The sequence below is a fragment of the Pygocentrus nattereri genome, chromosome 21 (assembly GCF_015220715.1).
Source record: "Pygocentrus nattereri isolate fPygNat1 chromosome 21, fPygNat1.pri, whole genome shotgun sequence".
In the NCBI taxonomy this organism is placed as follows: domain Eukaryota; kingdom Metazoa; phylum Chordata; class Actinopteri; order Characiformes; family Serrasalmidae; genus Pygocentrus; species Pygocentrus nattereri.
The window spans coordinates 6,818,230-6,833,959 of record NC_051231.1 but is presented as its reverse complement, the minus strand read 5'-3'; the positions used below and the strand labels follow the sequence as shown (position 1 = coordinate 6,833,959).

Sequence of the window (15,730 nt, the reverse complement as noted above, 5' to 3'; positions counted from 1 at the left end):
CACAAATATCTGAGAATATCAATTAAAGTATAAAAGTAAGAAGTATCCAGTTAATGGCACTGAGTAATTTTTGATTGATTTGCAATGGACAGAGCAAATCACACCATTCTTCTCATCTTCAGGTCAGCGGCTTGTGAACGTTACTAATGCCAGCGAGACGTCCACTCTGATGGTAGATCCTGTGCTCAGAGCCAGCAGTGCAAACTCCCACAGTGCACTTCCCAGGGCAGCTTCTGATGCTAGTAAAGTGACCAGTCGAGGCCCAGGCCTCAGTAGAGCCTACGTGGGCCAGAGAGCCAGTTTCACTGTGGACTGCAGCAAAGCAGGTGAGTAAAAGCTTCACTTTACAACTATATCTGTCAGGAGGAACAGAAAAGCCTTCATGTGGATGTAAACATTAAATTATTGATCTGAAACCTTTTTGGGTTTTTTTTTTTTTTTGCATGCGGAAGAGTGCACAGAACCCCGAAGGCTCAAATTTGTCTCTGTTCATGGTTAATTTTTTATGAATGTTTTTTCAGTCACTGTCAAGACTCTTGCTGGAGTCCCTAATGTTGTTCATCCGGTGTGTCTAACTAGGGAAGAACATGCTTCTGGTAGGAGTTCATGGACCTCAAACACCTTGTGAGGAAATCCTGGTGAAACACTTGGGCAATCTGCAGTACAACGTCAGCTACATCCTGAGGGAGCGGGGCAGCTATGTGCTGGCAGTGAAGTGGGGCGAGGACCATATCCCAGGCTCACCTTTCAATGTTACTGTCCCATAAGTCCACAAAGCAAACAAACCTTTCTTCTGAGAGAGACTTTTGGGAAATTAAACAGCCAAATCATGCTAATATTTAAATTAAGCCCAATATGGATAATAAAAATTGCACTTGATTGTATTTTATATGTGACATGTTTTGGCTGCATTCAAATTGTATGCCATTTATATTTGTCTTCTCACCATATTCTGACGAGTTTGAGGTTGATCTCCAAAAAAGTATATTGAAGAAGTGTAGATCTAAAATGTGTCAGTTGAAGAGGGAGCGCTCTTCCTTTTAAATATCCTTTACTACTGATACTGTTTTGTCTGTTTGCTCATGTTTTCATCTAGTTTTAATGCACATTGTAGTGATATTTCCATTGCTGTTTTTTTTTTTTTTTTATTCTAACTGCTGCATATTGGACTACTGTGATGTTTACAGGCTCAGAAATTAGTTCAGACTGCACAGTAGCAAAGCCAATCAGTTATCTGTTTGAACACTTTAGGCTTTCCACACTTACTTTCTTCTGTTTTGCTGGTGATGTGACATCCAAACTGTTTCATGATCTGACAGTTAATGAGAAATATACTGTAAAATGGGAAACATGGCCAGGTTGTTAATCCATGCAACAGTATCCTGTAACTTAGAACTGCACTTGATTTTGACAAACAACCCTTAACCATGGGTCCACTGTATGTAAGTCATAGAGGTTTAGGAATTGCAGTGTTTTGTATAATGCTGCCTTTTTTTTACCTAGCATTTAAACTTTAAACTGACATTCTAGGCACTTACCCCAAACACACACATTCCTAGTGTAATCTGCTTTTGTGATATTGAGAGATTACAGCTGCATCTTCACACTTCTCAATTAGTGACAGTTCTGGGAGTTTTTTGTGTATCCTGGCATTCATGTTTGTCTTGCTCAGTTATTATAGTTTTGATAAAGTTGAAAGTATTTTGTTATTTTGAAAGCAGGGTTGGGTGGGGAGGTGGGATGGGGTAGCACTGTTTGCATTTTGTATTAGCCCAGGGTGCCTTAATGTGAAATGTACATTTGGTAATTAAAAAAAAAAAAACTGGAATAAAGACATGGAACATTGCATGATTCATTGTACATTTGAATTCATTAAAGAGGAGTTTCACTTTATTTATTTTTAAGATTTCTGCATAATGTAGTCATTGAGATGTAACTTGGCATTCAGAGTGGTTCTATATGAAATGGTTTCTACATACTGACTTGTCATGTCAGCCTTTTTTGTCACCATTTGAAATGACCCGTGAGCCTTTTTCCCATATGTAATGTTAACAGTGGTAAAATGTTAAAATCTCAACGATTTAAATCTTAATTCAAAACTGTAAAACTATTGCAGCATTTTCAGAACCATTTAATGCAGTTGTCGCCTTTTGAGGGAGCTTGTAGAGGCATTGAAGGCTACGTCTGGTTCCCAGCCCTGTGAACAGGTCTTACTTGTTAAGCACATGGCCTTTCACATCTAACCACTCTGGATGACTGTTTACATCTTCACGTTTCAGTTATGCAGATATTTTTTCAGAAATCTGTGAAGATCCACTTGGAGAAACATGGAGTTTTGGTGTGATTTTATAAGGATGTGACATTAAATACTGGTCTAGTATCCATGGGTTACTAGTGACCCATGCTTGGGTGACAGAGCTCCATTGTTGCAGGGTGATTAATGTAGACTCCAATCAGCAGGCCATGAAGGACCACCTTCAGATTTCTATGGAAACAAAATCAAGCTTGCAGTTACAGTGATTGAGTTTAGCAGTGAATGTTTGCTGTTCAGCAGAGATCATCTTCCCTCATTAATCAAAGCCTAAGCTTCCTTTTTGGTCAGCAGAAACACGAGGATGGCAGTGCGAGGTCACTTAAAGCAGCCTTGCTCTGAGTTTGTGCCTCACTGCAACACTAAATTTAGCAGCCTTTGTCTCTCTGGTGCCATGTCAGCAAGTAATGAGCCTATTTTGCTGCAATATCAGCTGTACAGTTGTAACAAACTGAGACTGGCTTGAATGAAAGGTTTCTATTGGAGTTTGCGATTGTTTTTAATGAGCTTCCCGGATAAGTAGGTTTTTGATCTATTTTAATCAGCAGTGGTTTTCATTTCCTCAGTCTTGGCTTTATAAAAGATTGCCATTCATGCCCTCTGTTTAAGGCGCACAGCTGCCTTTTATTTCAGGAACTGAGGTGCAGTCATTGTGCCGTGACATGAGTGGAAGGAGGACACTGCCATCATCTGGACTAATAGGAGAAATACTTGTGCATAATGGGGGAAGTACAGGTCAGCAGAGCCTCTGATTCCTGGGAAATTTCTGTAGACTTATTTCCCCTGTCGATGTGATGAGGTTTTCAACAAAGTAAAACTAATATAATAGACTTGGAGAAATGTTTTTATTTAATTTTTTTACTGGAAAAAGATAAACTAGCAAACTTTTTATAATGGCTTTATTAAGAAAGCGATGAAAAGATGCAAACATGCATATAAATGGGTTTCTTACTGTAAGAGATCAGTAGGTCAGTATTAATTAAGCATCATAAACATGCAAATTGCCAATTATTTATTTTACCGCTTTGATCATTACACTGATGCAGTTCTATCAGGGCTGTTTTTCCTCTGCGTTCTGCTCAGGTTCCTCTCTGGCTGTTTGCTGTATTTTTTTCCTGAAGGAGGAATAGATGTAAGCTCTCTGATTTACTGCAGTGTATCAGTGCAGGTCAGCTTGGGTCTTCTTTGTTATTCTGTCAGCATGCTTTTGTGTGTGTGTGTGTGTGTGTGTGTGTGTGTGTGTGTGACAAAAAAATGACTTTCTAGGAAAACCAGAGGAAAAACAAGGCTTCCCTTAGGAGAAACACAACAGCACTGACCTTATAAAGTGGCTTCTAAGAAAACTCAATGTTTCCTCTTTTAAAACTACAAAATTAAAGGGCATTTCTGTTTTGATTACTGAGGCTAAGTTTAGAGTTAATTTTAGTTTCATTTTTCTATTCAGGACATTTCCTTCCAGTTGTTCCGCAGGGTTTTTTCCACACCTTGTAAGTTCAGTCTTAGTACATTTAGTGCTTTTCACTATCCAAGTAATCCCAATTCTTTGACTCTTCTGACTCTTTCTCAGATGTCCAGTTTCGGTGGTCTGGTGCATTTTTTTCTTTTTTGTCTGTTTCCTTTTTTCAGTAATGGCTACACATTCTTTTAGACTCTTTGTGGAAATGTTAGGGACTCTTTAAAGGGAAACATGTCAGTGACTCTTCAGGGAATAGCTTTTGTGGGGAGGAAGAGTCATTTTCTGTTGAGTGAATGTGCTTAACAGAATGACTTTATAGCCATTTTCACTGGGAATGAAATGAAGTTTGGTGTCTGTCTTTGTACAGTACTGAACAATGCATGTGAGACATACTGACATATATGTACTTGCGCGTATATATATATAAAATACATACCCGTGTCCTGACAAGGTATAAAAACCAACATGTGTGTGTGTGTGTTCACCCTGGGCCACTTTCCACTCTCCTGCTGAGGAGAGCCCTCTGATTGGCTGACCGCAGGTAAAGCCCAAATGACAAACTACTCTGGTGTTTCTACAGTAGTGGCTACTCCTGTTTCCCTTTAACCAGCCAAACACACTCAGTACAGCACACATTAACTCGCAGCGTTAGTCCAAAACACAGCAGATTGACGATGAGGAACCTTCTGACCACGCAGAACCAGAACTGCTACAGGGAGCTCATCATGAAGGAGGCCTATACACGCCTCACCTGGAAGATGAAATACAGCAAAGACTATCCCACCAGCTTCACGACCCGCAGAGCCAAGACCATCGGCCTCTTTAACCCACCAAAACCCTCCACTGAAATCACTCTACCTCCCATCGTCCAGCCTCAGGGGAAGAAGAAGGAGGCCCCAGTGCTGGTGGGCCGCTCTCTCAGTGAAGCCCCTCTGATGCGGCCTGTCAGCCCCAAAACCAAAGATACCCTCTACCACGGCTTCTCCAAAGAGGGCAAAGGACGCAGCGTGTATCTGAAGAGACGCGCCCAGAAAATGCCAGAGGAAAAGTTCGACTATCCAATACTGTCCTCATGGGAATATGGCTGGAGATTAGGTAAGGAGCTCATATTTGATCTTCATCAGGATATTTAGAGGCTGGTGGGCATACAACATGTACACTATACATCAGTCTTCTTCAGTTACGGCGTCCAGCAGAGTTTGGTGATTTCTCTGCTCAAACACACCAACTGTGGTGGACACCACAGCTGACTGAGACCCACACTGAGACCACAGCTGAAGGACACTGCTAACTGTTATATATTAAAAACTGTGCACCAGGTCAGCGCACTACCTTTCAAAACGCTTGGAATCAGTGTTCAATCATATAAAACCAGTTATTCTGTTATGCCTGTTCAATTTCACAGGTTTAAAATAATTGTTTGAAAGCATAAATAAAAGTTATGGCACATTTAACATTTTTTGTTTTTTTTTCTAAAGTGTTAAATTCAATAAATTGAACTTGTGCACTCAAATTTTAATGAAAAATTAAAACACATTTTAGTGTGTTCTCTTAATTTATTTTCACTTAGAAAGGTTGTTCAAACATTTGCATATATTATATTATAATTTCAAGGTGAAAATAATTCAAAAGTGTTGATCAGATATTAAGGAAAATATATGTACTTTGCCACTATATACAATATATATATTATTTACCATTTAATTACTTATTGTTGCTCCCAGAACACTTGAAATATAGAATAAAACATCTGAAACTACCTGTTTTGTCTGGTTTATAATATTTAAATGCAGACTGTACACACTCAGAAATAAAGGCAGTAAACAAATCTGTACTTTTCACCTGGAAAAACGTATTTGAGGTGCACAATTTGACCTTAAAACCACGGCTGTACCTTTGAGGGAACATTTACATTGTTTGTATCTTGATGAACGAAACACGTACCTGCACAGAACCTTTACTTCTAACAATGTATGTTACTCTTGTTTATAAAGTAAATTATTCATAATTCATCTAATTATGTCCACAGGTGATTATGAACATAACTATAGATCACCGGCTAATGGAAGGTCAGGAGTTGTTAGGAGCACTTTCTACGCCAGGAATGGCATTTTCAACATTCCTTCTGCAACTGATAAACTGGGGTAACATTCCAAACCAACGTTCCAAGAGGACATGATCACATTCTCACAGAGACTGAATATTCCCATCTCCACAAGCTGTGACTGACCGTAAACTACTAATAAATACTGAGTAGTTGTGCTTGACATGGATCTGGGTTTGCGAGATGTTTTGACTCTGCAATGTTTGTGCAACTCATTTCATAACATTGTGCGTGTATGTATTGTGTGGTTTGTATGTAACCTTGTATGTAAGGTGCCAAAACAGTTATTTGTACTGATCCCATTGGAGAACCTTGCAAGTGAGGTTTATTTGCTTCTTTAGGGTACTAAGGGTGGTTCTTCTATAGCAAGAACCCATTAGCCCCTTAAGTTTTAAGAGTCTACTGCATTGATTGAGACATACTACAGAAAAATCAGGCAATATTTTACATATTTTAAAAATGTTCTTTAATTACATTTGCTGTGATGTGAAGTATAAAGGTAATGAATGGAAAGAAAGAAGTGAAAGCAATAAAGTCTAAAAGCCCGACACACAGCGTCTCTTGGTAACTGTAAACCCACACCTCGAATCTGCTGGTTTATAATTAACAAGCATGGCCACTTCTCATTACCTCTGTAATGAAAGCCCTGACGTTGCCTTTCTTGGAAAACTGTTCATCTTCAGAGTAAACCATTAATTACTCAACAGGCTGAATGTGCTGAATGCGTATTTTAATGCTCCATAACTTTGATTAGGTTTAATCCCAGTAACTGAAGAGTTCAGGCCAAACTGCTGTTTAAACTCAATTTACGGTGACACTTTATTCTGAGTGGCCTTTAAAATGAAACACTCAACTCTCAGTAACACGTCAAAAACATATGAGGGTTAGGATTAGGTTTTGGGTTGAGGTTAAGATTAGGATTAGGATTGGGTTTTGGTTTGAGGTTAGGGTTAAGATTAGGGCCAGGGTTAGGGTTAAAATTAGGTTTTGAGTTGAGGTTAAGATTAGGATAAGGTTTTGGGTTGAGGTTAAGATTAGGATTAGGTTTTGGGTTGAGGTTAAGATTAGGATTAGGTTTTGGGTTGAGGTTAAGATTAGAATTAGGATTAGGTTTTGGGTTGAGGTTAGGGTTAGGATTAGGGCCAGGATTAGGATTAAAATTTGATTTTGGGTTGAGGTTAAGATTAGGATGAGGTTTTGGGTTGAGGTTAGGGTTAGGCTTAGGGCCAGGGTTAGGGTTAAAATTAGGTTTTGGGTTGAGGTTAAGATTTAGGATTAGGTTGTGGGTTGAGGTTAGGGTTAGGATTAGGGCCGGGTTGGGGTTAGAATTAGGTTTTGGGTTGAGGTTAAGTTTAGGATTAGGATTGGGTTTTGGGTTGGGTCAAGGTTAGGGTTAGAACTAGGGCCAGGGTTAGGATTAGGTTTTGGGTTGAGGTTAAGGTTAGGGTTAGGACTAGGACCAGGGTTAGGGTTACGTTGTGGGTAAGGCTGGGTAAGGTTATGTTTGGTGTAATGTAAGTAAAATATTAATGATTCAGCTAATTAATGTATTGTATCGACAGCACATCTGCAAAAATATTTACTTCACTGTATTCACTACACTGCTTCACCACTGCTACATCACTGATATGCTGTTGACGTGTTACTGATAATCTGTTAAAAGTTTATTAATCATCTACAAAGGACCGCTCCAAATAAAGTGTTACCCATGTTAGCATTAAACCTGAAACCAGCAAAAATCTCTCAGCCACTTCTCCTGGCCGCATTCACAGTAAAGCAAAGAGGGAAATGGTCACTCACAGCCAGAGCCTAGAAACAAAGACAAGAGCAAAAACAGGATGTATTACCAGTTTACATCACAACATCTTACATTACAACATATCGTTTACACAATATACACTACAGTTCAGTCATTTGGACTCGTGTCATATTCATAACTTTCTATTTTACTACAGTGTAGAAGTAATTCTTATAAAGTAAATGCCAGAAGGTATTTTTAGATGCTCTCTTCAACACGTGTGGGGATGCTAAATAACATAATGAATGAATATAATGAGTAACTAATGTAATGGACAAATATAATTAGATTAGAAACATTTCTGACCAGCATCCGAAACAAACTGTGTTTTATACTATTAAAAAATAACTATTGGAATCACTATAATACTCTTTGATAGAGGCTGGACTCTGGTGTACCTCCTGCTCAGTGAGTCCAAACACCTGCTTAAAGTCATAAACGTCCACTGAACCCACTTTAACGGCCTGGATCATCTTCTCTCCATGGAGGACCACCCTGCAGACAGAGATGAGAGCGTGTTGGACTGAAATGGACATCGTTCAGCTCTCTACTGGAGCAGGCGTAGGAGCAGTATCCTGCCACTGACATTTGCTGATGTTTAGTGATCTATGTGCCACACAGTGTTGGGGGTCAGTTCTGTTTGTTTTCTTTCAAGTACATTTAGGATGAAATACGTACTTTCATCCAAAGTTTCCTCTGAAATCAATGGTATTAATAGAGAGTTTATCCTATCCTGCACTAACAGCCTCTACTCTTCTGGCTTTACACTAGATGTTGGAACATTGCTGTGGGGATTTGATTGCATTCAGCCACAAGAGTGTCACTGAGGTCAGATACCTGATGTTGGATGATTAAATCATGGTTGGATTAAAAACATGACTCCAACTCATCCCAAAGTTATTCACCAATTAAAAGGTGTCTGGACACGTATGGACACACGTTCATATGCAAAGGTTTGGGCAATACTGGTCAAATGTTTTGTTGATTTTAACACATTTTAACACATTAATGCACATTCACTGAATTTTACAAACCTAATATTTTGTATGTGACGTGTTATTTTTTTCCAATGTCTTAAAATCAAATAATCAGAAAATGTGCATTAAAATGTGCAGAAAATTGCCATATTTAAGTGGGTTCTCTGTAGAGGATGTGCTGACTCATTTTCACTTGAATAGGGGTGTTTAAATGTCTGCATATAATGGTATAGCACACAAACTGTACAGAACAATTTAGGGTTCATATGAATATCCCACAGTATCTTTTAGTGATAGTCCCAATTTGTACATATATACTGTATAACTGAACAAAACCTAGTACCTTTTTTTTTCAGTATTCAGTTTTTGACATGGTTTCAAAATGCCTGTTGCCCTTTACACTGTGTGTAAACTTCATGATGATGGACCAAAAGAAACAGTCAAAATTACTTAGAAAGAAAACCTGGTTTCACTGACACATTAAAAATAAAGTATGCTTTTTCCTGTAAAGTTACCGTTTTGGATATACTAGGGCTATAAAACAATAACGATAAATATCGCAATATAACTTTTCCTCGATAAAGCAATAAGAAAGTTTTGATACATTTTCAATATAATACACCCTTTTCACAATTCCACATTATCACTCTTTCCTTACATCCTAACAAGCTTTAGCAGCGTTAATCACCTCTGCTCCTCACAACTACAGCACTGTTGCTCTCAAAAAGTAATTTCTCAAAAAGTTATTTTTAGTGCGTTCCCGAGCAACGAAAGTGAAAGTTTAGCAGTGTTTTTGGCCACTTGTTTTACATTTGTAATGGGATAGCCGAGCGCTCGTCACCAGACAGCTAAAAATAATCCGTTCTATTTCTTAAATTATGAATATTGCAAAAACTTCGGCTGTGCTTTTCCAGCTAATAAAAACAGCTCACCGGCCTCTCCCACTGTCCCAGGACAGATTTGTGAAATGTTCCACTGCTTGGTGACCATAGCAGGTTCACTGTTCTGACCATAAAGGATAGTTTAACAGTGCTTAACCACCCAGGAGCAAAAATCAGCCTTCAAACTTTAAAGAAATAATGATTTGACATTTATCCCGATATGTATCGATATCGAACGATATGAATGTTGTTTATCCTGATAACATTTTTGACCATATCACCCAGCTCAATGAGATACAAGGTTTTACAACAGTACTATTCATCACAGTACCAGCTGGTCTAGCTGAGCTTTCTTTCTCAACTGAACAAGTTCCTGACCTATCGTAAGCGCAGCTTGTGGACTGTTTCACTGAAGTGTCCAGTTTATCGTCTGTCAGCCACAGGAACTTCGTGTCAGAGCGCAGACGAATGTTACGCCACTCTCTCTTGGGGACGTAGCCGCAGGCGGCATTGAAATCTCCCATGATGATGAAGTTCTGGTGAAAAGAGATGTGAGGTAGATGTTAGATGTGAAACAGGAACTGGTGGTTGAGCTGAATAAAGCAATCTGAGAGGCCGCCTGTGCTCGTGTGCCTGTGAGAGCAGGTGCATGAAAGGTGAGGGGATCAGTTTCACTCATTAAGAGGAAAAGCTCTCCCCTTTCAGCTCCGCCTGTCTGCCCTCCTCTTCACTCCACACTGATCACGATACAACCTTCCTTTGTCACATTTACCGAGACTGGAGCTTATAGTCAATCACACAGATACATGCAGTCAAACCTGTGAGGAAACAGCAGCTTAGAGCCTGATTTCTGTGTAAAGTTAGCTACACAAAGAAAATGATTATTGTATTATATCATTATTTTATACAGTCTATTATATTTTTCATGTAATTATTTTATTTTATGTTTACATTTTTAAGCTTCAAATTCTTGTTTTACTCTCTTTTACATTACAACTATATTTTATTATTTACTTTATTGACACTTTTATTATTATTCTAAAATGACTATTATTTATTCTATACTGTTATTTCCTCTGTTTTTTGTGTGTTTGTTCTATTAGCCTTTGGTGACACACCTCAAGCACCATTTGAAATCTTCTTTTAACTATTATTATTATTATTATTATTATTATTATTACATTTACACAGTTTTCCCTTTATCCCAAATGTAATGTGTAATCATCTAAGATATGTTTGGTGTCTAAAGTTAGCTTGAAGCCATGAGGCTAATGTAGCTAACAAGAAACGGAAGTTAACACTTTAATGCTCACCATGGACCCTCACAGAGCAGATACTGTTTGGGTGGTGGATCATTCTCAGCACTGCAGTAACACTGACGTGGTGGTGGTGGTGTGTTAGTGTGTGTTGCGCTGGTCTGAGTGGATCAGACACAGCAGTGCTGCTGGAGTTTTTAACAACTCAGTGTCACTGCTGGACTGAGAATAGTCCACCAACCAAAAATATCCAGCCAACACTGTGACCACTGATGAATGACTAGAGGATGACCAATACAAACTGTGCAGCAGCAGATGAGCTGTCATCTCTGACTTTACATCTACAAGTGGACTGATGAGGTAGGAGTGTCTAATAGAGTGGACAGTGAGTGGACACAGTGTTTAAAAACTCCAGCAGCACTGCTGTGTCTGATCCACTTGTACCAGCACAACACACACTAACACACCACCAGTGTTAGTGTTAGTGTCAGTGTTACTGCAGTGCTGAGAATGATCCACCACCCAAATAGTACTTGCTCTGTGACGGTCCATGGGGGTCCCGACCACTGGAGAACAGGGTAAAAGGGGGTAACAAAGTATCAGAGAAACAGATGGACTACAGTCTGTAACTGTAGAACTACAAGGTACAAGGTGCACCTAGTAAGTGGAGCTGATAAAATGGACAATGAGTGTAGAAACAAGGAGGCGGTCATAATATTATGCCTGACCAGTGTATATATATATATATATATATATATATATATATATATATATATATATATATATATACATATATGCGTGTGTGTGTGTGTGTATGTTTACAATATGTAAAATAAAAATTATGCACTAAAATTATCAAAAAAGGTCATATTTAAGTGTGATCACTGTAGAATGTTCACAAATCAACAACGTGACAGTGTTCAAGCTTTTGCATACAGCTGTATATATACTATTATCGCACTTTGAGCTGTATTTCTGTGTATACCGGTTACTAAATATACAAATAAATACCCTATTACTACTAGTAGTAGTACTTATTATAATTATTATTATTATTATTATTATCATTCATTTGTGCAGATACTGATTTGTGCCATTGTGTATTTTTGTATCAAAGATTTACTGAAAACAAATAAATGATGAGGACTGCTGTGATGTTCCATTACCTCTGACTGCCAGCGCTGTGAGACGTTTTGGAAAACATCGTACAGCTCATCTATTTCTTTAACCGCTGCTTCTGGAGTTGTATGAATGGGGATGATAACAAACTCCTTGACTTCTATAACAGGTGAGAGAGGCAGAAGAATGTGTTACTCTCAGTTCCTGTGATTGGCAGCAACAGCGTTTTACTCCTAATACTCAGTTTCAGAAAAGTCTCGCCTGTTGTTGGTGATGAAAACCACACAACATAAGGTTCCCGAGCGAACGCATCAACGTCTTCAGTCTGCATGTCCGGATACTGATAAACAGACTTCACAGATACTGACCGCTGCCTGAATGGACAGAAAAGAGCACTGCTGAGCCTTCAATGGATCATTCAAGGCGTATCACAAAGTTTTTCATAAAATGAACCTGTTTTATGATACTGTGGTGAAAGAGAAGTGTGTGTTTTATGTTTATTTGCATAAGAAAATGCAGAGAAACTGAAGGAGCCGTTGGCTTAATAGTGTTCTACTAAAGAATTTACTGTGTGATTTGGCATGTAAGATACCTGTAGATAAAGGCATACTGCTCCTTGTAGGACTTTCGGCCCAGTCTCTGACTGATCACAAAGCCATACTCCGGCCTCCTGCCTTTGTACCTCCTGTAAGACACAATACATTGTGGCTTTACCACTTTATCACCTGTGCCTATGCGCTGTTTATTCAGATGATCTAAATTATGACTGTGTGTCTGCTTCTATTACTTTCTATAAACTGCATATTCATGTCGCTTCACTCTTTCAACAGTCTGCATATTTTGAGGCAAAGTTGTACCTGTTCAGGTGGGTCATCAGCTGAGGGAAGGCCTCACCCTTTGCGTCCTTGATCTCCATAACAAGCATGAGGTCACATCGAGCAATACTCTGCAGCATGAATCGATGGAAAATTACACATCACCCTATAACAATGGCTGCATTTTCACAAGAAAACCTCCCATCTCCATTTGTTTTTATGGAGCCTCTAAGTTGAAATGATGACTATTTTTTAATAAAGTGGTCGTGAATCAATAAATTAAGGCCACCAGTTACATTTCCCACAGCCACAAATGAATATATCGAGGTCTGTGGCCATGAGAAACTTAACTTGTGGCCTCAAAATATTAAGATGTTAATTCATGGCCATGCCTTATTAAAAAATAATTACGCCACCTTAGGGGCTCCTTACATTTTCAAACACTGACAAATCATATAGCTTTCTATGCTTTCTTCTGCTTCTTTAGCACTGGATCTACAAAGCCAATGATATTAACAAGTATATGAAGTATATGGTCAACTGGTTAAGCTGTTAGTCAAGCTTGGTCAAGCACTTCATGCTGGTAGACCAGCTAAACCATCAGTTAAGTGAAAAAAGATCTATATACCAGCACAACCAGTTAATGCAGGGATGCACAATGCTAACGGGTGGCTATAAAAGATTAAGAGACCCTTATTAGTCCCACAACAGGGAAATTTCACCTCCGCATTTAACCCATCTGTGAAGTGAAACACCACATACATTCTAGTGAGCACACACACACACACACACACACACCCAGAGCGTCAAGGACACCTCAGTCATGTGCTCCCGGCTCTGGGGATCGAACCGGCGACTTTCCGGTCACAAGGCTGGATCCCTAATCTCCAGCCCACGACTGCCCCGTAAGCTTCAAACTTAGTCTAGTGATTAGCTGCAATAGCCTGTAGCTCCAGTGCAAAACTATACATGAGTAAAGCAAACTCCAAATATAGCTTGATTCATGGACTACATCAGAGATAAGGGGTTAATTGTATAATTTTTTTATTAAAATGGAGTTCAATTTTTAGCAGTTAGCTGTGCAATCAGCTAAAATAAACTGAATTTATTAAAAAAAAAACCAAACATGTCATGTCTGTCATGATGCTCTGGATAAAACCACGCTGTTAAGGTCCATGACATCACCATTCACGTCCTACTTGGATGTAATGTCCTAAGAAACTGACTTTTGATGCTAAAGTAAAACATTAAAAAACCCTCAGACACTGAAAAAGATCTCGACCCTGTTTGTCAGAACCAGTTATGCGTTCTCATGAACTCATTCACAGTGTGGTAATTCACACTAGATCCCTTTTTTGCGCTGAATGCTCTGTAGTTTGTGGATGAAACATACGGGTGCATAACTAAAACTGAGAGACTAGCGCCGTAGACCTGGTACACAGGTTTATTTACAACTTTAAAAATGTATGTGTTTTCAAAGACAACACAACAAAAAGATAAAAGAAGCTGGTCAAAATAATAACTCCAACAACACAAAGGTTTGACTTGAATGCACTCTAACATGAATGACCTCCAACAGTCGTATTTCTTCTATAATACATGTACATTTATATTCCATATATCCTGACTGAATTGTTTGCTGTATGAAATACACATTTAAAAACACAACATTTCACATGAAATGAATAATTTATGTATTATGTTTCAATAAAAGATTCATGGGACGTGAAGTAAACCTTACCTCCAGTATTACGTTCAGCACTTCTGGCTTGGAGAGTTTGTTTTCTCCAAAGGACCGTATGTTGAAGGAGCAGATTCTGAGGCTGAGGGCTCCTCCGAAGCTCAGCAGGAGAAACAGAAAGAGGTGCATGACTCCAGGGCAGGCTGTGCTGAATGATAAGGACTGAGAAGTTCCCTAGGCTGTTTATAACCCAGCCCTTCCTCTGCTCTGGTCCCTTCCTCGTCTACAGACTGCGCTATCTGTAGACTATTTCTGTATATTAGAGTGCTACGGAGCACTGGATAAATGGAATATAATACACACACACACATACACACACATACACACGCACACACACACATATATATACATATTTGTTGTTGGATCAAAACCTCATATCTCCAAAATAGTAACTTTACAGGAGAAGGAAAAACCTACTTTACTTTTAATGTAAGTCAATGGAACCAGAATTTTTCCCAAGTAATTTAGGGCCGTTTCTTTTGCTCCATTCATCATGAAATTTACACACAATGTAAAGGGCGACAGGTAATTTCAAATTATGTCAAAAACTCAAAAACATCAAAAATGGAGATAAGAGATTTTGTCCCAAAAACAGCGATATATATATATATATATATATATATATATATATATATATATATATATATATATATATATATAAATTTATATATGTACAGGAGTGTAGAAACTTTTAATATATATACACATGCTGTGGCACATTAGTGTGTGTTGTGCTGGTCTGAGTGGATCAGACACAGCAGTGCTGCTGGGGTTATTAAACACCTGGACCAAGAATACACCAACAGTATCCAGTCAACAGCGACATGCAGGTAGCATCCTGTGACCACTGATGAAGGGCTAGATGATGACCAACACAAACTGAGTAGCAACAGATCGGGAACAGCTACTGTTGCGGATCAACCAGGTAGGAATGTCTAATAGAGTGGACAGTGAGTGGACACAGTGTTTACAAGCATCACTGCTGAGTCTGATCCACTCGTACCAGCGCAACACACATTAACACTCCATAATGATGTCAGTGTTACTGCAGTGCTGAGAATGATCCACCACCCAAATAGTACCTGCTCTGTGAGGGTCCATGGGGGTCCTGAGCACTGAAGAACAGGGTAACAGAGTATCAGAGAAACAGATGGACTACAGTCTGTAACTGTAGAACTACAAAGTGCAGCTATACAGTAAGTGGAGCTGATAAAATGGACAATGAGCGCAGAAACAAGGAGGTGGTTTTATTGATGATAGATGTGTGTGTGT

General features: G+C 38.9%; 3 protein-coding genes across 4 annotated transcripts in view; 2 read left to right on the top strand and 1 right to left on the bottom strand.

The window, feature by feature from the left end:
• The window catches only part of LOC108431615 (filamin-B), an 85,409-nt gene extending 83,558 nt beyond the window's left edge, over nt 1-1,851 (top strand). Inside the window, exons 44-45 of one of the 2 annotated variants that reach the window (XM_017704884.2) lie at nt 123-326; nt 580-1,851. In XM_017704884.2, coding sequence (XP_017560373.1) covers nt 123-326; nt 580-767 — 392 coding nt within the window. In that variant the 3' untranslated portion in view covers nt 768-1,851. The remainder of the gene's footprint in view (nt 1-122; nt 327-579) is intronic. The other variant, XM_017704885.2, reaches the window with a different exon arrangement.
• A 2,535-nt stretch (nt 1,852-4,386) lies between these two features.
• Nucleotides 4,387-6,423, top strand: LOC108431585 (protein ATP6V1FNB). The gene is made up of 2 exons (XM_017704834.1): nt 4,387-4,862; nt 5,797-6,423. The coding sequence occupies exons 1-2, from the start codon at nt 4,442-4,444 to the stop codon at nt 5,913-5,915; spliced, it is 540 nt and encodes a 179-aa protein (XP_017560323.1). The 5' UTR covers nt 4,387-4,441; the 3' UTR covers nt 5,916-6,423.
• Nucleotides 6,424-7,231: 808 nt separating this feature from the next.
• LOC108431586 (deoxyribonuclease gamma) lies at nt 7,232-14,668 on the bottom strand. The gene is made up of 8 exons (XM_017704835.2): nt 14,459-14,668; nt 12,760-12,848; nt 12,495-12,587; nt 12,164-12,276; nt 11,950-12,062; nt 9,906-10,063; nt 8,068-8,164; nt 7,232-7,680 (listed from the first exon to the last, which is right to left on the bottom strand). Exons 1-8 carry the CDS (start codon nt 14,585-14,587, stop codon nt 7,615-7,617), a joined length of 858 nt encoding a protein of 285 aa, XP_017560324.1. The 5' UTR covers nt 14,588-14,668; the 3' UTR covers nt 7,232-7,614.
• Between the last annotated feature and the right edge of the window lie 1,062 nt (nt 14,669-15,730).

Bases quoted from the DNA above. Each gene is read 5' to 3' on its own strand.
- LOC108431585 (XM_017704834.1), top strand. From the start codon at position 4,442: ATGAGGAACCTTCTGACCACGCAGAACCAGAACTGCTACAGGGAGCTC. The intron at 4,863-5,796 runs GTAAGGAGCTCA...TTATGTCCACAG, and splicing joins GGAATATGGCTGGAGATTAG to GTGATTATGAACATAACTAT.
- LOC108431586 (XM_017704835.2), bottom strand. From the start codon at position 14,587: ATGCACCTCTTTCTGTTTCTCCTGCTGAGCTTCGGAGGAGCCCTCAGC. The intron at 12,063-12,163 runs GCGAGACTTTTC...CACCTGTTATAG, and splicing joins GTTTTCATCACCAACAACAG to AAGTCAAGGAGTTTGTTATC. The intron at 7,681-8,067 runs GTACACCAGAGT...CTTTGTTTCTAG, and splicing joins TTGGACTCACTGAGCAGGAG to GCTCTGGCTGTGAGTGACCA.